This window comes from Callorhinus ursinus, unplaced genomic scaffold (genome assembly GCF_003265705.2).
Source record: "Callorhinus ursinus isolate GAN/ISIS: 27379988/994484 unplaced genomic scaffold, GSC_fseal_2.0 scaffold53, whole genome shotgun sequence".
Classification (NCBI taxonomy): Eukaryota; Metazoa; Chordata; class Mammalia; order Carnivora; family Otariidae; genus Callorhinus; species Callorhinus ursinus.
The window spans coordinates 7,347,292-7,372,179 of NW_027397115.1; the positions used below are offsets into that span (position 1 = coordinate 7,347,292).

Below are 24,888 nucleotides of genomic sequence, written 5' to 3' on the forward strand. Positions count from 1 at the left end.
GTGTGGGTGTGTGGTATGTGGTGTGGGTGTGGGTGTGTATGTGGTGTGTGTGTATGTGTGGTATGTGGTGTGTGTGTGGTGTGTGTGTGTGTGGTGTGTGGTGTGTGTGTGTATGATTTCATTTATTTGTCCTCAAGGAATTTTACTGAAGATCAGATTTATTTCCACTTAATATCAATTCTTAAAAAATGTAATTTCTCAAATGTGTTCAGATACATGCAAGACACTTTTTTTGATGGAAACAGGCAGGTTGCCTCATTAGTGGAGGAGCCAAGCACGGTAGTAACCTGCTCTTTCTCGCTTTCTCATTTAGGGAAGACCGTTGTCCTACAAGACCTTCTTAATATGGGTTTTGATTAGCATCTATCAAGGTAAGGAAAGCGAGACCACCTGTTGTCTTGTGCTAAGGGTCAGCTTTTCTGTTGTCCATAGAACATGAAGAGAAGAAGCTGGAACCCTGAAATTTGGTTAAGGAGCGGGACAGTGTGCCCCAAGGGAGGCCAGGCCCTGCTTGGCGTGTTCTAAGGACTGGAACATTCAGCACGGTGATAGATCTGTGAGGTGGTGCCATCTGCCTCATGAGATAAAGTCCGAGAAAAAGATAAGGGAGGGGCACCTGGGTGGCTCAGTCGTGAAGCATCTGCCTTCGGCTCAGGTCATGATCCCAGGGTCCTGGGATCGAGCGAGCCCTGCATCGGGCTCCCTGCTCCGCGGGAAGCCTGCTTCTCCCTCTCCCCCTGCTTGTGTTCCCTCTCTCGCTGTGTCTCTCTCTGTCAAATAAATAAATAAAATCTTAAAAAAAAAAAAGATAAGGGATACTACTCAAAACCTGACAAGGTGCTTAAGCTATTGTAACAGAAAGTGTTAGCTTTTCTGGAATGTTCTAATACTTTTTCGGAGGTCAAGTTCTAGTTTTTGAAAGATGTATTTACCTCAGTGGCCTCCAGGGAGGGTCCCTCAGATTGCAGAGATTTTGTAAGATGACTTACGAGTATAGGAGAAGAAAATATCAAAACCTTTGTTGGTGTTTATTTCTATTTTGAGGTATGTTTTATAATGTGCACATAATTGTGCAGTGGTCCTGATATCTGTCTATGTCAGCCCAGGTACCAACATATAATTTACAGGTATACATTGTATGTTGGGAGGTCTTACAGATGGGACATCCAACCAAAAGGTGTAGAAACCATTAAAATTGTTGGCAGGAGGTTAAATTGTCATTAAAAAATAGAGGATTTTTTTTTTTTAAGAACTCCATCAGAGCATAATGTATGCATAGATTTTTGCAGCTACCTTTTATGTATAGAAGTTCATAGATAATGAACAGGGAAGCTCCATGTCACCCCTCCATCTTGAACCCTGTCACAGTAGGCAGTGGCTTGAGGAGTTTTGGGGTTTAGCATCTAGTAATATTTTTGTGCTGCTTGTAGTTGGGATCTACGCGAGCACCATCACCGTCTCTGGTTCTGCTGTGCTAGAAAAACACGTATCCGTATGCTGTACCCTCCTCCACTTTCCTTTCTTGCCCTGTTCTAGGGGCATGACACTGAGTGTCTCTGGGTTACCGCTGTCATTTTGTGTGTGTGTGGGGGGGTGGTGGCTAAAAAAACACATGACCTAAGATTCACCATCTTAACTCTTTTTAAGGGCACAGTTCACTAGTGTGCAGTGTATTCACAGCGGTGAGTTACATTGTACATTTATAGCGTTACATTGTTGTAAGAATAGATCTCCAGAACTTTTTCATCTTTGGGAAGCTGAAACTCTGTCCCCATTCCCCCTTCCCTTTCAATTCCTCCAATGTGACTACTTTAGATACCTCCTAGAAGTAGAACATCCACAGTATTTGCCTTTTTGTGACTGCTTACCTCTGTCATTTTAAATAATAGATTTAAGCTTAAATTTCTCTTTCTTGTTGCATCCACTCCAGATGGTTACTCTGCCCTGCCTCTCTTCCGTTTTCCTTCTTTCCATCTCTCTCCCTCCTTCTCTCTTTCCTTCCTCTTTGTCCCTCTTCTCCTCTCCCCTGCAATTATAGACGCCTTATTATATAAGGTCCAAAGGGAAAATGGGAAACCAGAATGGGACACCTCTTTAAAATCTCCGTAAAGCAGCACTCGTCAGCCTCATTTAGCAAGTGTCATCTTTCGTGTCTAAACGGAAAATAAACAAAAAGGAGCCCCCGCCTGTGAGCAGCCCCAGGAGCCCCGGGCGGGGAGCGCGGGGGGGCGGCATCTGCGGGCAGGCAGGGCGGGGTGGGACGCCGGCTTCCTGTGCCTTCGCAGGGAGCACCATCATGTACGGGGCCCTGCTGCTGTTTGAGTCCGAGTTCGTGCACATCGTGGCGATTTCCTTCACGTCGCTGATCCTCACTGAGCTGCTGATGGTGGCCCTGACGATCCAGACGTGGCATTGGCTCATGACAGTGGCTGAGCTGCTCAGTCTGGCCTGCTACATCGCCTCCCTGGTGTTCCTACACGAATTCATCGGTAAGAGCCCCCCGCCCCCCACCCTGGGGCTGCATCCTGGCAGTGGGGTCCGGGGGCCTCCCGGGACTCATCCTGAGCTCTTTGTCCAGCAGGCCTTGGCACTCAGTGGCCCCCATTTTGTTACTGGCGTCCCCTTGGGGCAAGTGGCAGTTGTGACTCAGCTTCCTGGAACAGAGGTTTTCGGGCATGATGTCAATAGGGTTTCCTTTTAAAAGCACACTGTGTTAACTGGCCTAGAAGGGGATCCCATGTAATTCAGCAAAGACCGGGTGGGATTCTTGAGGGAGCTGGTCACTGTGCTGGGCTCTGGGGGGCTGTGGAGAGGTCAGACGTCCAGGTCTTGCTCATGAATAAGTGATAACCCCGCAGGATTTGTCCTTATCAGGAGGTGGAAAAACTCCGCCTTTCCCTGAAAGCACCTCTGATTCCATCTCTTGTTGATCAGCAAACGGTCCTTAAGGTTCTGGTAAAGGTAGGAGGAGCATCCTGTGAAAAGTGAAGTCCTCAAGGAGTTTCACACTTGTTCTGAGAGTCTGTCCGAATGGGTTTTGTCAGTGCCTGCTGTGCGTGCAGTGGCTTGGGGGTGTTGAGCTCTGCCCTTGGGAAGCTGCCACGGGGCCGGCTGGGCAGCCATGGGTGGGCTCCATGGCTGGGCACTCAGTGGGACCGCGGCCGGTGCCAGCCGCCCGCTCCCCATCCTGAGCTCCACTTCTGCGGAAGCCCACGGCCGTGCTCTGCTCTCGCAGAACCCTCTGGACTGCAGGCTTACTGTCCTGCAGCAGAAGGGGGCACCTGTGCTTATCTGGAAGCCCCCCGAGGCTACCCCCATTTCCCACTCGGCACCGCCCTCAGGCCCCACTGACCTGGGCTTTGGTGCTCATCCCAGAGGCGAAGGGAAAACGTTTCTGGTGTTGGAGTGCCTTTCTGCTCTCGGGCGGCGGGGTGTACAAAGAAAAACCCTGGCTGTCAGATTCCACATCAGAAACACCTGTAAGAATTGTTTGTGCCCCTCGTTTTCTTTCCCTGGTGTTGGAAACAGCATTTCAGTGACTGTCAGTGAACTCAGCTGCAGAAGCAGGTCAGGGGAGGGAGCTGGGAGTCTCGCAGGAAGCACAGGGCCAGTGCCAGGAGCCATATGTCGGTGGCGGGAGACAACTCCCGCCCATCCCCCCGGATCATTATGCTGGCTATTCTGAGCTGCACACGCCTTCCGGAACATTCTGCCTGCTCACTGCTGTCTTCCCGTTTGCTTGCAGATGTGTATTTCATCGCCACTTTGTCGTTCTTGTGGAAGGTCTCCGTTATCACTCTGGTCAGCTGTCTGCCCCTGTACGTCCTCAAGTACCTGCGGAGACGGTTCTCCCCGCCCAGCTACTCGAAGCTCACATCGTAGGCGTGTGCTGGCCCGGGGCACAGTAGCCTCTGCGCTCTCCTGGTGGGCAGAGTTCAAGTTGCGTTGTTCTTAACCGCCACCTGTGGATCTTGCAGTAATCACTAACATGTGCAGTTTTGACATGAAAAGGCTCTGCGCGGAGTCCTGACGCTGAATGATCGGGGAGGTTCCTAGAAGGGGCCCACGCGGGCCTGCTCGGGCCCCTGGCGGTTCGGCCCGGGGTGAATGTACATATGTTAAAGCTGGTGGCTCAGCTAACAGATTTATACATGGGTCACTGTGCGAGCTTCCTATGACTTGAATTTTGTTGTCATGTGATAAAAGTTTCTAATTGACGATTGTAGAGGGGTTTTTGTTTTAAACCATCCTAATGTGTGTGTACTCTTTACATCTTTCTCGCTCTTAAAAACCGGTTGTTTCAGAGAAATGTAAAAGCTCTTGGTATAGGTTTGCGGGAAAAGACTGTGACTTTGGTAGAAAGTTATGCAGACGGTAATCTCAAGGTGGAAATGCGGAACATCCTGTCCGAGGTGGCGCTGTTCATCCTGCCCTCCGCACCGGCTCCCTGGAGTGACACAAAGCAAATGGGAGGAGAGAGTGAGAGAACGGGCCTAAGTGCAGTCTGGTCTCCTCCCTCGGACTCAGCGTCTCCAGCGCTTCACTTAGCTCCACCTGCCACCTCGCAAAAGAATTTCAAAAGTGTTATCCTGCTTTGTTTGGACCTGGTAACAATTATCAAGCCTTTGGCCGTCCGAGGACACCCTCAGACGTTTTCAGCAGAGTTGTTGTAGCAGGAAACGTGCCACCGAACAGCTCCCAAACGTGTCGACAGAGTGAGACTCAACTGATTCTTTAGACGACGCTGCACATGTGGCCGGGCCCCTCCGAGTCCTGAGGGCAAGGTCAGGGATGGGGGCTCGAGGCTTCCACACAAGTCTGTTTTCCATCAGGAGGCTGAATGACAAAGGCAGAGGCGTCTCACGTGTTGCCGCGCATCGTTTGTCGGTGGTCGGTGGCCGCCCCGGTGGGAGGAGGCCCGGGCTCCGTCGCGCTGCCCACAGCTTTCAAGGGGAACTTGCTGGAAGGCAGGCGGTGGTAGAGATCCCTCCCCCACAGGGACAGAGTACACGCATGTGTGTTTCTCATAAAGCTGTGGCTTCTTGCTTCAGAGGAGGAAGGGGGTGTGCAAGGCCTGCACGGGGCAGGGCAAAGCATTCATTCTTGGGTTTTCAAGTCGCTCGGCGCCACAGCCGCATATGCATGGCACCAGGGTTCGGCTGGTCGATCTTCCAGAGCTGACCGTGCTCAAGATCTTGGACTTGGATTAATTCCTTCAGCCCTCCTGCTTGTGTGGGCTTCAGGGCTCCGAGCTCCGGCCTGGTGGCGGCGCCCACTACCCTCCGGGCATCCGGTTCTGGGGGAGTTGGGGGTGGGAGGAACAGGCGGTGGTCCCCTTCCCTGGGGAGCCCTCTCCATACGCTCGTGTGTTTATGTTGCCCGTTTAAAACTTCATAAAATGGCCGTAGGTTTCAGGCACTGGGAAGCTGGCTGTAGACATGGCTTCTGTGTTAAGATTGTGCATTTCTGCAGTCACGTTTGCCTTCCTGTGCCGCCCATTCCTGCCACACAGAAAAGACCTACAGAGAATATAGGTTGCAGTGAATGGTTATTTAGGAATAGGACCTTGGTCCCAAACTCTTAGAAAGATCGAACACATCAGACATCTTCCTGAGTGACGTTATGGAGTTTCATAGGTAGGGGAGGGGAGCGTGGGGCTCAGTTTCACATTTCCGATCTGTGCTTTTGGAAGTCCAATTATAAGTCTTAAGTCGTTCCGTTCTGAGTTTGCAGACCCTGAAACTGGCCTTCTTCACAGGTGATGGCTCCTGAGGTAGGGCTTGTAGAACTATTGCTAGGAAATTTTAGACGTTCCCAGCAGATAGAGGGAGATGGTCTCTCTGGTTTTTTCCCTCAAGTCCCAAGTTTGATCCAGGTGTGTGAGTTGACTTTTGAAGTCAACACCTGAGATACTGCTTGCCATCTCCAAGGAAGGAAGCTTCTCAGAGAGGCTGAAGAAGCCCCCCTGCCCCCCGGAAGTTGAAGGATGCTTGTCTGTACCATTGCAAACCTTTTTCCCTTGTCTCGGCCATACTCTGGTAGGCAGTCAAGGGCCAGAGGGACCGGAACCCAAGTGGAGCCCAGACCACCATGCTGTGGAGCGGCCCCATTAGTGGGCAGCCTGTTCACACCCCCTGCCGGGGGGCCTCGAATAGCCAGGAACACGCGTGCTTCTCAAAGTTGGAGCCTCAAAGGGCAGGATCCTCACCTGCACATGTCAGACTCATCCCAGCAGAGAGAAGTGGTGCACACGCGGGTTATCTTAGTTATGGGGGAAGACAAACACCCGAGCTACTTTATAGGAAACTCCTGAGTTCATAAACTGTAAGCATAAGGATTCTGTTGACCATTTCCTTGGTTTACCAATCTGGAAAGAATTTAGGAAGCACCACTGACCCCTTCCCCTCTTTTTGGACCTCAGTGGGACCTAAGTCTCTGACAGCTGATTTAATTCGAGGCTGGAGGCCCCACGGCATGCCATCAGTGCTGTTCAAACATTTCTCCTTGAAGTAAAAATTACAACCCCCCCCCGCCCACCCTCTGACACCACCACCCATTTCTGTCACAGTAAGCACATATGTTTTATGATGATTTTTATTCGATCTTTTGGTGATCGTTGTGTGTGCGTGAGGACAATGGGATCTGTTTGTGGTTTCTCCTTTTTCCCTCCTTCCTCTAAGAAAATGACCAGATGGAGCTTCTCCATCTCCAGTAATTTCTGATGCCTGACAGTGTTGGTTCTTGTTTGGCGGCTGTGCGGGCACAGGTGCGCATTGCCCGCGATGCTGGGAGAGGCTGGTTGCACTGACTGGGGCTGCTTGGGGCGGCGGACTCCGTCATGGAGCCATGGAGGGCATCCCCGGGAGCATCCTGACATCGGAGCAAACAACCTGTTTGCAGCTGCTGGGAGCTGGGAGACCAAGAGCTGGGGTGTCTCCCACTGTTGCGGTTATTCTATCCAGGTCTCAGGCCAGCTTCCCTTAATAAGTGAAGCCCTTTCATGTCGCAGTAATCTTGAATACCAGTGTCTGCTTACCCTTCCCTTAGTGTGTTCTCTGCTGAAAGTTTAGGTTACACTGACAACTTTTGAATGTATTTTGAGTTTTGTGCTCATTGGAAATTGACATGATAATGCCTCTTCTTTCTCCGGGCTTTTGCTTTTATACTTTGTTTTGTTTTTACTGGGGTGGGGATGGGAACGCCCTCATGCCTTTATGGGGCAGCATTTTAAACCTTTGCCAAAATTTGCTGATGGGACCTACATGTGCTTCCACTCCATCCTATTGAAGGCAAACACCTGTCAGCTGTTTAATCTGTGTGTAAGTGTGTGTGTATGTGAGTGTGTCACCTCCAATTTTTTGATGAGATACTTGGTTTGCATTTAAATCCCGTTAATCCCAGCTTTGTTTTCATTAAAAAGCATACAAGGAGCTTTGTAAATACAACCGCTTTTATCTCCTCCCTTCCTTTAATGTAAAGCCTTTTGTCATGTATACTTATGGGGAAATATTTCCACTAATGATGTTCATTTCGTCTTGGAAAAGTATATGTTTTTGAATGGAACGGAGAGGCACACCATGGCGTGAGCAGCGCCCTGAAGACCTTGAGCTCTGCGGCACCTGCTCACGCCCCAGCAGCTTTACCTGCGGATCTGTCCTGGTCACCCCGTGGTCAGAGGTGCCGTCCGTTCACATAGCTGGGCAACGTCAGTGAATCCCGTGTTTGTGGGGGGGGGGCAGGTGGGGGATGCACAAAAAAGTTGTGGCTAATCTCTGATTTTGTTGCAATGGGGCTAACTATAAACTCTCCTAGGAGTCCATGTAGGTCTGTACGGGTGATCGCCTTGCAGATACTCACCAGGACAGCGTTTTGTCATTAGAGGGAAGCCTGGTACAGGATGCTTTAATTTAGTGGGGACTCCCAGATGATTTAAATTCTCGATCCTGTGATGATACACATGTGATCCTGCGTGTTTCTGAGCGGTTCTCCTTTCATGGTCTGCCAGCCTGGCCCGTCGCTGTTGCCCAATAAAGCTTGTGTACTTTATGCCTTTGGGGGATCATTTTAATTTGTGCAGAAACATGAATTCTGGTGTCAAAATGAAGGCTGTTTTGTGTGTAACTCATGGTACAAAAAATGTGAATAGCTTTTTCTCCAGCTAAAGTTATTTCGATTTTGGCAAAAAAAAAAAAAGAAAAGAAAAAAATCCCATCCCAAACCCATGCATTATTATTCTGTACTGTTGTCTATTCCAGACATGTCAGAATTTCAAAAGGTAATCGATACAAATAGGAAAAAACATTTTATAAGATTATTTATATACGTAGTCCTTGATCAGTTTAGGTACCTTTTTTTTTTTTAATCAAGATAGATTTAGGAACGCAGTCACCTAAGTTTTAGGGAGAAGAGGTTTGTAAGCTGTTGTGTAGGAAGCAGAGGACATGTTTTATTAAGTTCACCCAGTGCCTCTCAGCCAGGTAGAGTCGGGAAGCACTTTTGGTTGTCACAACTGGGGCGGGCTGCTCAGGGACCTAATGAGGGAGAGGCCAGCGATGCTGCAGGACGGCCCCCACAACATGGAATTACTCGACCCGGAATGTCCAACGTGCTGAGGTTGAGAACCCTCCTCCCCATCCCCCTACAACCCGCACGTGTCCAATTTATCATTTGCAGGAGACTTTCTTCATTTCCAGAGGAGTGCAGCGATGGGAACGCCGGTGTCTCAGGGAACCAGCTACGTACACACCCAACTGGCCAAGTGTTTTAATTAGGAGCTATTTGCGGTGTGTGCTGCTGGTTTCCTCCTCCTGGCTCTGCGCTGCAAGGGTCATCCTCAGTTTATCGATTAGAAAGGGAATTGTAAACTAGCCGCCTCTCAACCCTGTAGTGGCTCCTCTGGGCAAATTGGAGGCGCGTGCTCTCAGCCCCTGTGACATGGGTTCCAGAGGGGTAGACAGACCCACAGTACTTTTCCGGAACGGGTGCTATCAAGGTAGTCATGCCTCAGCTGTGAAATTCCATGCGCGTGCAGACACTGCCCCTTTCGCGCCACTAGGGGGAACTTGAGATTGAAAGACCTTTATGTTTCCTGTTTTCAACAACCAGGAAGGTCCCGGAGCCCAGCCGCTCTGTTCAAGACGCCACTTTCATAGCTCAGAACTGATTTCATGGCCAACGGCTCTGTTAAAAACAGACATTTCTTTTTATGTTGTTGACCAGACTATTTTGCTGGACTTCGCTTAAAAAAACACACGCACAAAAAAACTAGGGTTGGGAGGGGGGTGTGTGTGGGGAGATGAATATTTATTTGATCTTGGATATTTGTATTCTTGAATAGTTGGCAACTGGGAGGCCTTGCCCTACTCCTTATTCAGGCTAATAAGGTTTTGAGACGAAATGTTCCAACACCCCAAGTACTTTAACTGTTTTTGTTATGAAACTTTTTCAGGGTGACATGAAGCCCTGCGGTATTTGTGAGGAGATCTATAAATGATGGATTTGCTCACCTCAAAATAGAACTGTAGTCGCTCCAAACTTTCCAGAAGTCGAGCACAGTAACAGAATTCATTCAGGACTTGCTAATTTCCTACTTGAAATGGGTTACATAACAAGAACAGTCCCGCCTTCGTGCCTCTCAAAACTACCCATGTAGTGATGGTGAAATGTATCATTAAAAGCTAGAAATAGCTTTGCTAAACTCTGGGAAAAAGAGTTTTTTTTCCTGATAGCTCCCCCTTTCCTTCACCCAAACATTGCATAATGTTAAAAAAGTCAACTCTTTCCGTGGGATTTAATTTCATCCTCCATGTGGCTGTGGTCGGAGGGATAACTTCAGCACTCTGGGGGCTGGCAGATTTTTGGAGGATCACGCATCCCCGGATCAGTTTCCATCCGAAGCCTTAGCAGACAAACACGCCCGATCCTGGGTTTCTCCCTTTCGCTCCTGCTCCCCCTTTGGTGGATGAGTTATCTATAACGTAGTGTCTTTTCAGAGAGCCTGCCTTCTTGTAGGAATGTCAAAGCCAAGCCACCCCTCAGCCTTCTGTGTTGAGGTTTGGACTTTGAAGTGCATTCCCACTAAGATTTGGGGTAATTGAATCATATTGTGAGGTCACTAGCTCCGCAACCTGTGCCCGACAACCGGGTGGGCCCCATTTCTTAGAACTCAGCCTGCAGGTTCTGTTTGCTCACACTAAGAACTTGGTGTTCCAAGCCTCTGCGGTCCATTTTCAAGAGATTTAAGAGCAAAGCATTTTCTTTTCTTTTATTGGGTCCAGATAAGCCCAGAAATATTTTTAAATTTTCTTCAAGAAAGATTGCAGAATCCTGAAAGAGAAAGGGGGACAGGGGTTGCTTTTTCATTCATTCATTCATTCATCAAATATTTACTGAGCACCTACTATGTGTTGGGTACTGTTCTTTGGGCTGGAGGACAGTGGAGAACAAGATGGGCCGTCCCTGCCTTCACTATGATTACATCCTTGTATGTGTGTGAGAGAGAAGACAGGTACGGATTCTAGTGTCCTAAGACAAAACAGGGTGAGGGGTGGGCAGAGGGCATTGATCCGGTAGGAGTAAGACTGGAGAAAGTGATGGGGGTCAGAGAAGCAACCCTTCGGGGATGAGCCCACTGAAGCAGAAGCCTGAAGGATAAAGAGGAGGGAGTTGTGGCAAGGTCTGGGGGAAGCAGCATTCATGCAGTGTGGGGTGTGCAAAGGCCCTGGGGTTGGAAAGGCTGGGTATGTTGGAGGAGCAGAAAGAGGGGCACATGGCTGGTGTGCTAAGACCAAGGGGGAACATGGAGGAGATGAGGGTAGGGACAGAGGTTAAGGCCTGCAGACCATGGCATTCAGACTAAGGCGTCCTGTCTGAGAACTGAGCAAGCATTATTCAAGTTTGCCTGCTACACTTGAACTGTGTCTGAGAGGCCCTGTTTCACTGCCGTCTCCTATGCCTCCCTGACCCATCCCTGCCTGTTCTCGTTTCCACCTCCGTGGTCTAAGAGGGCTCCGGGGAGACCCACCCCTCCCACTGGAATCAACCCACTCTCATCCCTGGTATTTCTTGTGATTTTATTGGCATAAACGACACTGTTAAATAAAGGGGAAAAGAAGCTGGTCCTTGGATGAAATTCTTGCTTTTCCAGCAAATACTACCAAGGCCTTCTGTTCTGCTTGGGGTGCAGTGGGCGGCTGTTCATCTGAGAGTCCTGGAAAGCAGGCCACCTCAGAACTGGGAGGTGAGTCCGGGGGGAGGACAGGTAGAGAGAAGTGAACTGGGTCACGTTCTTCGAAGTTGCCACATTTCCAGAATATGCCCACTTGGGTCCGATGTCGAAGAGGAAGCCTGCGTGCGGGAGCCCAGGCTGTGTTCAAATTCCTCCCAAAGAAAGAAAGAATAACGAGAACAGGCTGCGGAAAAGAATGTAGTTAGTGTCTTAAAGATGGGCAAATATTCATTCTCATTTGTCCTTTTATGTGAAACAGATTTTTTAAAAGGCAATTGGAGTAGCTAATGACATCCAGAGCCCTGTTGATTCAGGGGGGCGGGGGTTTAAATTGGCCCCAGCGATTAATCAGACCCAAAGAAAGAGGTGAGTTGCTCGGGAATTCTTCAGAGACGGGGCCGATAATTAGGGTGTAAGATGCTGCTCCCTATGCACATAACTTAGCATAATTTTCTCAGGCAGCTCATCACCGCCAGAATTAGAGAAAAATCAGACCAGAAAGAATGCTCGCTGGGCTGACTCGTGCAGACGTGGAGACTTTTGCTCCAAAATGGCTTCAGGCTTGAGGAAGACACCAAGAAAAAGCGCTGCCTTTCTTCTGGGCCCTAACTCGAGGGAGAATAGAAATGAATGCGATGCCATTTTAGGGGAGGTGCGGGAACTTGGGGGCGGGCAGCCTAGGGACACGTGCCATGGACCCAGCTGGAATGGAGACAGATTCGAATACCAATTCCCATATTTACTGAGCGATGGGGGCCCGATTCCTACAATTCCCTGAGCTGGGGAAGGCGGGGAGTAGCCTCACCTCCACTGGGGACCTCAGCAAAGGGCGGGCTGCGCATGGAGGGAGGCCTCCTCGCTTCCAGACTCTTCAAACACGGAGGTCCCCCAACTGGAGAGAGTTCGCAGGGGATTTCGGATCTTGGGCGGAGGCAACATCTCCCCCTGAGTCTTTTCACTAACCTTTGCTGACCTCGCAGGCACTCTGCCTTCGAATGCCCGCCCCCCCCCCCCCCCCGGGTCCTATTCTCCCAGAGGTGCTCTGCGTGGGACACGAACCTGCCTGCATCACGCGGGGCTGGCCTGGGCCTCCCTAGGGACGCTCAAGGCCTTCGGGGTTGGGGGTAGATGTGGCCAAGGGAGAAAGGGGACTTCCCAAAGACTCCACTGACTCCGTGATCTGGGAGGCAGAATGAGAGCAAGTCACTGAATGGCCAATCATGTAACACTTTTTTTTTTTTTTTTTACACGAAAGCAAATTCATTACTGTAATAGAGAAGAAGGCAAATTTTGCTTGAGTTGTAAAAAAGAAACCGCAAGGCCTGGGCGATGTGTTGGGGGGGAAGGGAGGCTGGTGCCCGGGCAGGCGGTGCCTCTTCACTGGCTCTGCTCTTTACAGATCTAAGGCACAGCTGGTTTTATCCTTAGCCAGCCCAGGGCCGGGCCCATGGTTGGGGCTCAGTAAACATTGAGGGTCTGGTTTTTTAATTTTTATTGTGGTAAAATACACATAACGTAAAATTGACCATTTTAACCATTTTGGAATGTCTCGTTCAGTGACATCGAGTCATTGAGTTTTAAGAGAAGGTTCTGGAAAATTCAGGAACCTGACTGAAATAAGTGGACCTTGCCTTATCCTGGTATTTTAGAGTTGCACAGTGTTTCCCCTACCTGCCCCTCATGATCCCGGGAGGCAGGTGTTATCATCCCCATTTGGGAGGTGAGAAAAGCGTCACAGGGAGCCTGGGGTCAGATCAGGCCCACACAGCAGCACGAATGCTCATAGCAGCACTATTCATGATGGCAGAAAAAGTGGAAATGTCCAGCACTTGCTGAATACATAAACAAGAGGTGGCAGAGCCGTTCCACCGTCAAAAGGAGTAAAGTATGCTACGTGTTGCAGGGCGGACAGACCTTGAAAACATGATGCTCAGTGCAAGAAGCCAGGCCCTACAGGCCACATACTGTATGTATGTATGTATGGCTCCATTTCTGTGAGATGTCCAGAAGAGGCAAATCTATAGAGGCGGAAGGCAGATCCATGGTTGCCTCGGGCTGGGGAACCTAAGGGGGTATGAGGGGTGACGGCTAATGGGTAGTCGGTTTCTTTTTTGGGTGATGCAAATGTTCTGAAATTAGACACATGGTTGCACAACTGAAAATACACTAAAACCCACTGAACAGTACACTTTATTATTTTTTAAAGATTTTATTTATTTGTCAGACAGAGAGAGAGAGGGCACAAGCAGGGGGAGCGGCAGGCAGAGGGAGAGGGAGAGGCAGGCTCTGCACTGACCAGGAGCCTGATGCAGGACTCGATCCCAGGACCCTGGGATCATGACCTGAGCCGAAGGCAGACGCTTAACCTACTGAGCCACCCAGGCGTCCCGAACAGTACACTTTAAATGGATGAATTATATAGTATGTAACTTATAGTTCAACAACTCCATTTTAAAAAAAACCCGCCAATATTTTGCACCAGCACGCACGAGGGGTCCCACGTCTCCATACCTTCGTCAGCACTTGGCCTTGTCCATGGTTTTGCATTAGCCATTCTAGCAGATGTACCTCTTCAGGGTTTTCATTGTATGTTCCTAGAGGCTGATGACATTGAACGTCTTTGCGTGTGCTTGGTTGCCACCCACATACCTTCTTTGGGGAGGCGTTCATGTCTTTTGCCCACTTTTTAAAAATTCCCGTTGTTTTCTTAATTGACTTCTGAGAGTTCTTTATAGATTCTGGATACAAAGATATTGTCGAATATGTGATTTCAAATCCCTCCCCCCCCACCTGTAGCTCGACATTTTATTCTCTTTATTGCCACGATTTCTAATTCTAGCCCCTCTGGGGGGTATGTCGTGATATCTCATTGTGATTCGAATTTAGCATCACATCACTTCTCAGTTTGGCTCGCGGAGTCTTGGGTCAAAAGCATCTCTGGCTACATGCATAGTGCTTTATATCGGGGATCTTTTTGAAGAGGGGGAGACTTGTTCTCTTTCGTACAAGCAAGGCTTTAAGAGGTTCAGTAACTGGCTCAAGGTCACACAGCTCCTAGGTGATGGGAGGGATCAGGATTGGAGCCCAGCCCTGTTGTCTTAGAGGCAGCTGCCTCTTTTGAGCTACAATCCACTTCAACCCTCAGCTTCAAGGCTCCTGGTAAAACAACCACTTCTCATCTGCCCAGCAAGCTGCATTCCTTCATGGCATGTCGCAAGAGGTTGAGAAATGCCAGCAGAGATGACCAACGAAAGCTCCATTGACTTGACTCTCCTTATCCCAAGGACCCGCCTTCCCTCCATCCCCGACATGGCAGTTCCCAGGGCTTTGCCACATTCTCTAGCCACTGTCGTTGTGTCACAATGACTGTTCCCACCTTCTAATTATGAGCAGAGTCAGCTCTGGGAGAGGGCAGAGGCCTTGAGCCATGAGTCATGGCGGGGATGTCGTCACCTGGAGGGAGAGGGCCCCTGAACTGTCTGGCGGCCCCGTTCGATATCCACGGCTTGTGTGTTTATCAAGTGCCTCCTGGGTGCCAGGCAGCTTCTGGACATCATGGAGGCGACATTCATGGCCCCTGCTCACATGGCCCTTCTCAGAGAGCCTTTTGCTGACCGCCCTGTCTGATGTCACAGCCCTGTCACTCCCTAGCCCCTCGCCCAGCTGCATTTGTCCTCAGCCACCTAGCACCATGAGAGCATTGTTTCCAGCCCTGCCCACAGAAATGTATGCTCTGTGAGGACAGGGCTCGGACTTACATGCTGCTCTGGAAACCTCAAAACAGGTGGCACATTGTGGGTGTTCAATAAATGTGGGATGAACCAAGGAATTAAATGAATGAGGTCAGTGCGTTTCACAGTGATAAATGCCATAATGAATTTAAATCAGGATGCCATTAGGGAGACTGACCAGAGCGAGGTATGTGTGGCTATTTTAGACTTGGTGGTCAGGCTGGGTGTCCTTGAATAAATGGATATTTTTCTTTTTTCTTTTCTTTTATTGTTTTTTTAAAGATTCTATTTATTTGACAGAGAGAGAGAGGGAACACAGCAGGGGGAGTGGAAGAGGGAGAAGCAGGCCTCCCGCCGAGCAGGGAGCCTGATGCGGGGCTCCATCCTAGGACCCTGGGATCATGACCTGAGCCGAAGGCAGACGCCAAACGACTGAGCCACCCAGGTGCCCCTTTTCTTCTTTTTTAGATTTATTTATTTATTTATTTATTTGAGAGAGACAGAGAGCACACAGAGGGAGAGGGAGAAGCAGACTCCCCACTGAGCAAGGAGCCCGATGTGGGGCTCAATCCCAGGACCCCGGGATCATGACCTGAGCAGAAGGCAGATGCTTAAGCAACTGAGCCACCCAGGCGCCTGGATAGCTAGATTTTGAGCTTGAATCTGAAAGATGCAAGGAACAAGCATTCAGGGCAGAGGAAATAGCATGTGCAAATCCCTGTGGCAGAAAGGATTCAATGTATTAAGGAACCAGAAAGAAGAGCAATGACAGCTGGTGCTCATAAGTGGAGGGAAGTGAGTACTGTCTGCAGGAAGGCATTTGTTTACCACGACCCCCTCCCCCACCCCCCTGCCTGTCTCCATCATACCAGAGCTCACTGTCATCTGACCTTTCCAGGTCAGTTTCGAGAGTGGACCCACTGTGTGTCATGTTGAGAGACTGCAGATCCTGGGCTCATGGATTCCCATAGCCAGAGAGGTCAGAGAAGTGGCTCATACCCCAGACCGCACTGCTCCAAGTATGACTGATTTCTTTCTCCCAGTCCAGGGCTGTGGCTTTTGGTAGCTGGACCAAGCCATGAGAAAGCTCTCCTAAGTTTTGAGAGAAACCCCCCCCCCCCCCCCCAGGGCTCAGGAAATGCCTCTCAAAATACCGTTCGAGAGCCATGTGGCTTCCAAATGGGGGTATGTATGCCATGTCATAGTTACTTCCACTTAGGTTATCTCGTTGAGTCCTCATTATAACCATGTGGGTGAAATGAAATTCAACTCCTCTAACAGATAGGGACAGCAAGAAACAACTTCAATGCCAGACCTGGCAACTCGTTAACCACGGAAAGCCGGGCAGATGTTGCACTCTGAGCCCGAGAGTTTACATCTGTGAAATGGGCATGGGTCTGTGTGTTGCCTCATCCCTAACTGATAATACTTGCTGGAAGAAATAGACGTGGTGACAAGTGGGAAATGCCTGGCATGGCGCATGGACATACAAAGCCAGCCTGTTATCAGTGACAGCTCTGGGCTGGCACACAGCTGAAGTCAGCCCTGGCGAAGTGAAGCAGGAAAGAGGGAGGGGGGATTTATGGCCAGGATGAGGAGCGGCTGGCTGACTGGTATTTCAGCTTGGAACCGACAAGAACCAGGACGTGCTGGGGAGGTGGTCGCAGGAGCTAATGCACTCTAGACGGGTCACCTCCCGCTGTACTGTCGCCCCTCCGGCCCCCCATCTTGCATCACTCAAAAGTCAAAAGTCTTGGTGGGAGAATCTCATGAGCTCAGCCTGGCTCACACGGCAGGGTATTTTGGGCAACAGTTCCTCCAGACCGCCTGCCATGGGCAAGAGGTGCTTCTCCAAAGGGCGAGTGCCCGCTCGGTGGTCAAAGAATAACTCCCATCCCCCCCCCCCCGCGGTAGTCGTGTTGGCCTTGCTGCTGAACTCCCTGCTCAAGGCCTCGCCTCTCCAGGCTTCTGTTCCTCCTCTTCTGTTCCACAGCAGCGCGGCTCTCAGAAGCTCGGGTGGGATTTTAGAAGAACGAGGCGGTCTCTATTGCTCAGCTTGGAGAACTTTCCCGGGCGTTCCCTCGTACAGGTCATTGGCCAGGACTGGGATACCCGCCCACTCCTAAACCAATCACTGGCCAGAGGCGGGTGGATAAAGACCAATCAGATTTGACCCCCGCTCTTCCGGCAGCCTGGGCTCCCAGAGTGGTCTTCCAGGCTTTCCCCCTCGGGGGGTCGTGGGTTCTGTCCCACAGACAGAATTCTCCGAGACGCCAAAGCTTGAAAACAGGGTCGGGTGTCCTTTTTGACCCAGAAGGTGTCGGTGAAGGTTGGTTGTGTCGCCCCTGCGCCCTGGAGCTCCTCCGAGGGAGGCCATCTGTCACCCTCCGGGTAGCTCCGCAGCCAGGGGCATCGAACGTACCTACAACGTGCCAAAGCCAGCGGCCAACCTGGGGAGGAAAGAAACACCAGGTGGGAGTATCCAGTAAATACGGATTGTGGCTGAACTGGGAAAAAAAAAAAAAAAAAAAAAAGATCATCTTGCCAGGGAGCAGTGTTGACTTAAGGCAGGTTTAATTATAGTGCCAGGTAAACTCTGCTCTGCCTTTTGGGGGCTGTCCCCAGCTCAGCTGTCAACTCCGCTTACCTTCCCGCGAGCTGACAATTACATGGTGGCACTTTTTCACTCGCGTGTGACCTAACACAGCCACCCTTCTCAAAAGTTGGTAACTAAATTGGAGGTGCTGAAAGAAATATTGCAATTGCAATAATGCTTTAGGGGACGTTTATATGCCTTGGAGTGAATTAGTGTCTTAAAAAAAAAAAAGCCCCTTCTCTGCGCGCAAATATATACTTTTCACATTCCTTTTTGAGGCACCAGCGATTTTAACAGCAGTGTAAATCAGACTTTACAGGCCACATATTTCAAGTATGGAGTTCATTAAATGTGTGAAATTTGACATTTGCTTCAGGGCGTGGCTAGGGTCCCCAGTAATGAATCACAAATTGTGTTGGGCTTTCTGATCGAGTTCAATATGCTAATTACCCCTGTGGACTTGCACAAAACAAAGAGGCAGTTTCTCTCCGAGCCCCCCCAAAGCCGGTTCTCCTAGGAACCCTTCTTCAAGGGACAAGGGACTCATGGGAGATGTGGTCCCACCATCTCTATTCAAGTTGAGAAACGTGGGACGGATTCTTTTCATTGATTCCGAGTGGTGTCAGTGTGTGCATTAATTGAGGGCCGGTTTCCTAAACCCTCGGTGGGTGCCAGGTTCCGTGCCAGCTCCGAGGACACAGTGGCAGGTGAGACTGTCTGACCTGGGGGAGTTTGTAGCTTTGTGGGGAGGGAAGGGGGGAGGACAGTCATAGAATAATTACTCCCGCCAACAATTAGGCAATGGCCTGAGAAGTGCTAGGTGAGAAGTGCTTTGAGGCCCCGAGGGGACTGAATTATTTTAATTAGTTAATTAATTAATTAATTAAATTATCTTCTGGGAGTATTAAGCAAGGTCTTTCTGGGAGTCATAGTTAAGCGGAGACTTGAAAGATGGGTGGACCTTAGCTAGATTAAGAGTTGGGAATGTGGCAGTGAGGGAGAGGGGCTCGTGACAGGGTAGAGAGCCTGCCCTGCACTCAGTTAATCAGTGACTAAGTACTTATGGACTTCTTGTGCTCTGGGTTAGGCCTAACGATGGAGAGAAAACCGGGCAATTGCATCAGCTGAGATGCACGGTTGCAGGGGACAGAAGCGCAGTTTGTTGGCTCATGTACCTAAGAAGCCAGGGCTGGCTTCAGGCGTGGCTGGATCTAAGATGAACATGGTATTAGGCATCTGCCTCTAACTCCTGAGTTTGTTTGGCCATGTGTTTTGCTTCTTCCTAAGGCAGAACCTCTACCTGATGGCCCCAGCAGCCCAGGATTGTATTCTTCTGGTTTCCAATCTTGGTCCACAGAGGATCTCCTTCTCATGAGCTCCAGCCAAAGTTCTAGGCCTGACTCTCATTGGTTGGTCACACATCCAACCTTGGGACGATCTCCGTGGCTGGGAGCTTGGGAATGCCCTGGTGGGTTGGCTCTGGATCACATGCCATATTGAAACTGGAGAGGTGGGGTGAGCTCTGTGTGGGCCACAAGAATGAGAATGATGGCACGTGGCTGGCTCAGATGGTTAAGCGTCTGCCTTCGGCTTGGGTCGTGATCCCAGGGTCCTGGGATTGAGCCCCATGTCGGGCTCCGTGCTTGGCAGGGAGCCTGCTTCTCCCTCTCCCTCTGCTGCTCCCCCTGCTTGCGCCCTGCTTGCACCGGCATCTTTTTCTTTAGAGATTTTATTTAATCATTTATTTGAGAGAGAGAGAGAGAGAGAGAGAGAGAGAGAGCATGGGGAAGGGCAGAGGGAGAGAGAGAATCTCAAGCGGACTCCACACTGAGTGTTGGGCCTGATGTGCGGCTCTATCTCATGACCCCTGAGATCATGACCTGAGCTGAAACCAAGAATAGGATGCTTAACTGACTGAGCCACCCGGGTGCCCCAACCTGCATCTTCTAAGGCTGGCAACACTGAGAGAGAGAGAGACAGAGAGATAGAGAGAGACCTCAGTAGTTCCAGCCAGGGCCCGGGGGTTGGCATGGCTGGCCTACCCTGGGCCATGTGGCCAGTCCTGAACCAACTCCTATGTTCAGGGGAGTGTGGCACACTCACCAGCCCAGCCTGGGCCACGCAGTGCCCTGCTGGACCTGGGACCGAAGTCAGCCCCAGACCACATGATGCAAAGGGGGAGATTGTGACTTCTCCCCTGTCCCCCAAGAAAACGGAGAGCAGAGTTCCCAAAAGAAGAGAAAGAAGCTGGACACCAAAGCAACATAGGCATCGTAGGAAGGTTTAACACCGCAGTGAGGAAGCTGGTACTTTTTTTAGGAGGCCATGGGAGCCAGAGAAGGTCGTGGAGCAGGGGAGTGATATCATCATCCAAGCTGTTCTTTGGGAAGAGCCCTTTGGCAGTGGTGGTGAGAGAGGGGGTCAACGGGAGAGGAAGGAGAGGTGAGGTGACGTGGAAGAGGCATCTGGGGGGGCCAGGAGGCAGGAGACCTGTCTGAGGCAAGGCAGTGACTGTGGAGTGGGAAAGAGAGAGCTGAGCGGGAGGGACTCGCTGGGGTGGGGTGTGCCGGGCGTGGGGCAGGGAGGCCCACCAGCCTGCTGGCCACTTGGTCAGGGCTGGGGGTTGGGAGCCACCCTCTGGAGGTGGTGGTGATTTTGGAAGGACGTGACCCCAGGCGAAGACAGGGCTTTGGTAGGAGAACAGAGGGGCCTGTGTCTCTCCTCTGAGAGCATTTGGGGGCCAGTTGTGAATCCCATGGGCATTTGCGCTCCAACTCCAGGGAGGGTGGGTCCTCCAAGATGCCATTTTCCACAAAGCTTTCCAGATGTTTGCTTTGTTGGTTTGCTTGCTTGCTTTTTTTTTTTTCAAGTGGTCAAAACAGAGAGACAAAAAGAAAAAAAAAAGGCAAAACCAAAGTTGAACATGAGGAGCCCTTGAGGACAAGGGCCGGAAAGCCCGGGCAGAACACGCTGGAAGCTGGAGGTATGGGTCTTGCCCCCTGTGGCCCACTGTGCCCTGTGCATCCCTGCCCGTGTGAGGACAGTTTATTAGGTGTCCTTCCCCTTTCTCTGCGCCCAGGCCCTGAAGTCCCACAGAAAAGTCTAGGTTTTCTGCTGATCCCAGCCTCAGAGACTCAGACCTCCCTAGGCCTCCTGCTTCCATCCAGAGGGTGGCCCCAGGGCTTCTTCTGAAGGATCTTTGGGGAGCAGCTCTTGCCCCGGTTTCTCCTGCTTGGAGGTATCGTTCCTGGAACCCGGGCTGGTCATGGAACATGGCCCTACCACTTATGAGCTGTGTGACCCTGTGAGAGTCACCAAAACTCTGAGCCTCAGTTTACTCATTTAGAAACGAGGATTGTCTGTTCGCCTGCCTCGTAGAATCACGCTGGAAGGAGGAAGCACGAGCAAGTGGGGACAGCCTTCAGTATATGGTAGGCATTTCCAAGTGGGAGGGGGTGACGGGCCTTTACCTCACAGGCCGTGCCCCTGCTCACAGGGGAAAGCAGTCTAAGGGAGTGCAATGCAGGGGACGTGTGCACTCCTGCCGTTGGGCCCTGGGCTGGCCTGTGGGGGGAGGCAGGGCCAGAGCGAATCTCGGAGGTCTTACTGAAGGTTGGGCCTCTGGGAAAGCCCAGCTCACCTCTTGGGTTCAGCTAACCTGGTCCAAGCCGGCAGGGTTGCCAGATAAAACACAGGACACTCAATTATATTTGAATTTCAGAGAAACAGTGAATAATCTTTTAGCATAAGTACATCTCCAATATTGCATAGGATATACTTACGTTAAAAAATGATTGTTTACCTGAAATTCGATGTTCCCCTGTGCCCTGAACAACCCAACCTTACCAACTAGTCTAAGTAAAAAGGAGTTTATTACTGAAAAGTCCAGGGTGGACTTCAGACCTAGTGGGATGAAGGGGTTCAAACAATGGGACTGGGATTCAGTTTCTCTCCCAGTGTCTTGGCTCTGCTTTCGCTGTGCGGACTCTACCCCAGCTTGCCCCTGCTGTTGCCATGGTGGCCACATCCTTCCACCTTCCTTTCCAGCAGGAAAGAGTGAGTCTGTCCGGAGCCCAGCTGAAGGCTTCTGGTGGAACCCTGGCCTGGCTCACGTGCTTGTCCTTGAACCAATCCCAGTGGTCAGGGGAATTCCGGGCGCTGATGGACGTAGGCCTTGGTCACCTCGCACCTCTCACCTCCCCCCTTCCCCGACTTCTGTTTGTTTATGAGAGGATGTTTTTGGTTTTTTGTTGTTGTTGTTTTAAGATTTTATTTATTTATTTATGAGCGAGAGCATGCAAGTGCGGGAGGGGGAGGGACAAGCAGACTCGGCGCTGAGGGCAACGCCCGACGCAGGGCTCGATCCCACGACCCTGAGATCACCACCTGAACTGAAATCAAGAGTTGGGTGCTTAACCGACTGAGCCACCCAGGCGCCCCTGGAAGGACATTTTATCATTTCACTATATAACGTATTAGTGACAACACCCATTGCATTTTTTTTTTTTTTTTTTTTTTGCAAATGCCCCATGAAGCACGAGGTCACATTTCTCTGATTCCTAAGAACCTTAATACCCTCTGTCTTTCGGAGAATCTAGTTTCTGACAACGTCGGTGGTACTGTCCCCAGGGACATCACCGGCGCTCAGCAGTAAAGAGCGTTTTGCCGACTTGTTCCGTGATGGGTTCCTCCCCTCTCGTTCTGGTTCCAGCACGTGGTCATGTGTGTCTGCATCGCCACGTACAGGATCTGATGGAGGGCACATTTGCTGTGTCCACAGGAGGGTGCATAGCATCCTCCCCCTGGCAGATGTCAAAGCAAGCTCTACTTGGCAGTGACAGGAACCTGGAAGGAAGATTATATAGATTTATGACGAACCCAGGAGAAAGCTCCATTTGGGTAAACGTTTCAAGATCATTCTCTTTGATATCGCCCTTTTCCTGCTGCCGCTGCCCTGGTGAATCGAGATGCTCATCAGGTGGTATGAAAACAAGGTTTTGGAGAGAAACTTGCTTTTCCAAATCTGCTTCTAGGCGCACCAGGTCTCACCCCTTGACAGCAGCTCTCTGGGAGCCCGCCATCTTGTCTGCACATCACATGACCCAACTTTAAATTGGGGATGAAGCCCCTCCAAGTGTGTAGATGAGGGAGGGGAAGGGGTGGGCTGCCAGAGAGAGATTTGCGGGGCTGTCTTATCAGAAGGAGGGTGAACGACATGCACTAGCCGGGGTCTGGGTGAGGTCTCGGCCCTGGTTGTCTCCTGGCCCACCCTGGCAGTGTTGCCCTTGACTCCATCTGAGGAACCAGCGACCATGGCACACGGAGGGCCCTGTCCTACCCACCAGAGTCCATAATGACATGGCCACCAGCCCGCCTGGCGTGGGGCCCGCTGTGAGGGACGGGAAGAGGGTAAGTCAGAGACTTGACGGGAACCACCTGCAGAGCTTCTGCTTTGCCTGTTGGCTCTGGGCTGGAGCCCTTATGCTGCTCTCTATTCCTCACAGCTGCTATTTGAGATAAGTGTGATCATCTCTGTGTTACACGTAAGAAAATGGAGTTTGCCACTTGGGACACTTTTGGCCACAAGTAATGCAAAACCTGACTCAAACTGGCTTAAACTGACTTCCTGCAGAGGAAGTGTGTGATCTCATCATCAGGAACGACAGCAGTAAGTGGGTTTCAGGAATGGTGTGATCAAAGTCTGGCTCCATTTCTCTGCATCTCCCTTAGTTTGCCCTTGTCTTTCTGGGTGGCAAGCAACTGGGGCACCATTTCCAGCTTTCAAATTCCCGTGGATGAAAGAGAAGGTGTTGCAAATGACAGAAAACCTAATTCAAAGTGGCTTAAGTGAAAAAGAAACGTTTTCATATACATGAGAGGCTAATGAAGTTTCCGCTGGCGGCAGGTACGGCTGGATTCAGGGGCTCAGATATTGTCAGCAGCACTTAATCTCTTTCAGTCTCTTGGCCTTTCTCTGTGTTGCTTACATCCTCCAACATCTTGCTAGATAGGACACAGGGCATCAAGAGGGCTGATAACGATTCCAGGCAAATATCCTTCCATCTCAGGAGGAAAGAGAGAATGTCTGTGTGAGTGGGAGTCTCTTTTCCAACCGTTCAAACTAAAGTCCCGGGACTGATTCTCACTGGCCTGAGCCAATCAGTCTGAATGCTGATTAGCTGGACCTGGGTCCCTTGCTTGTCCCAAGAGCTGGGGATAGAGTCAGCCCCTCCTGAACTGCATGAGCAGAGAGTCAGAAAGGTCTGATCCCACAATAAGAATTGGAGTACTTATTCCAGAAGCGGGCAGGGATGTTAGGGGCTAGGGGCAAAGCCGGTGAGTATTTAGAGCGAACTGCCCGCAGAAGGATCCCCCAGCAGCATGGCATAAGGTCCCTCCTGCCCCCAGGCCCGCCCCCCGCCCCCCCCCCCCCCGCCCCAGTCAGAGCTTCAGGACTGTTCAGGATTGGGACCTTGAGATTGTCTGTCTCCTGCGTTCGTTCCATGCCCTGACTTCAGGTTGGAGGAGAGAGGTCGGTGGGAGGCAGGCCCTCCCTGGAGTCTTTTGCTCACAGCCTCCATTTTGTTTTTTCATTTTCCTGTTACTCTTGTAGCTGATGGGAATGAAATCTTACACCCTCCCGACTCCAGGTTGAGTCAGTGCCATGAAAAAGAGTCAGTTTGAGAGACTCCGGCCCATGTAACCAATTCGGTCGCCGGCGGTGTCTTTGCAGAAGGAAGGAATGAAAGAGGGAAGGATGGAAGGAGGGAAAGGAAGGAAGGACAGAGAGAAACCTAATTCGTGGCATATAAAGTCTCCCCAGGGAGTGCCACCACGTTACGGTCTCCTGCCTCATGGGACCGGGTTCTGTGTGAGGACCGTCTTTTTGATGCTTGATTCACCCGCTCAAGCTCCCAGACCTTAAAACCTGGGCTGCAGAAGGCGCTTCTAAAGACACGTCAGATGGTTCCCAAATGGGGCAAATCGAGAGACCTTCCGGAGGACTTGGATCTTCCCACATCTGCCTGCCACTGGGAGGGAGAAGTTGTCAGGCACACGCGGGAGCTGGGGACTGGAGCAGTTTGGGTATAAAGAGGTTGGGAGGTTGGGTGCATTCAGCCCTGAAAACAGATGCATCTAAAGGAGTAGTCAGCTCCTAGTTTTTCTCTAGAGCTGGGTTAACAAACCTTGTGAAGGGCCAGATAGAAGATATTTTCAGCTCTGTAGGCCGCATGGTCTCTGTTGCAAGTCCATCGTACCACTCTGCCATTTTATCGTGAACATGGCCATAGACAGTCCATAAATTAATGTGCATGTCTGCATTCCAATAAAAC

At 50.7% G+C, this 24,888-nt stretch overlaps 1 protein-coding gene across 2 annotated transcripts; it reads left to right on the forward strand.

Annotated features, from left to right (window-relative positions):
* Positions 1–77: 77 nt before the first annotated feature.
* LOC112809919 (probable phospholipid-transporting ATPase IIA) lies at positions 78–8,046 on the forward strand. 2 transcript variants are annotated; one of them, XM_073883992.1, is made up of 3 exons: positions 78–561; positions 2,286–2,489; positions 3,746–8,046. In XM_073883992.1, exons 2-3 carry the CDS (start codon positions 2,297–2,299, stop codon positions 3,880–3,882), a joined length of 330 nt encoding a protein of 109 aa, XP_073740093.1. In that variant the 5' UTR covers positions 78–561; positions 2,286–2,296; the 3' UTR covers positions 3,883–8,046. The 2 variants fall into 2 exon arrangements, with proteins under 2 accessions (XP_073740093.1, XP_025709110.1); XM_025853325.2 differs by having other exon boundaries at positions 78–371.
* The last annotated feature ends 16,842 nt before the right edge of the window (positions 8,047–24,888 follow it).

Excerpts from the sequence above, each read along its gene's own strand:
- LOC112809919 (XM_073883992.1), top strand. The coding sequence starts at position 2,297 with ATGTACGGGGCCCTGCTGCTGTTTGAGTCCGAGTTCGTGCACATCGTG. Across the intron at positions 2,490-3,745 it reads GTTCCTACACGAATTCATCG|ATGTGTATTTCATCGCCACT; the intron begins GTAAGAGCCCCC and ends GTTTGCTTGCAG.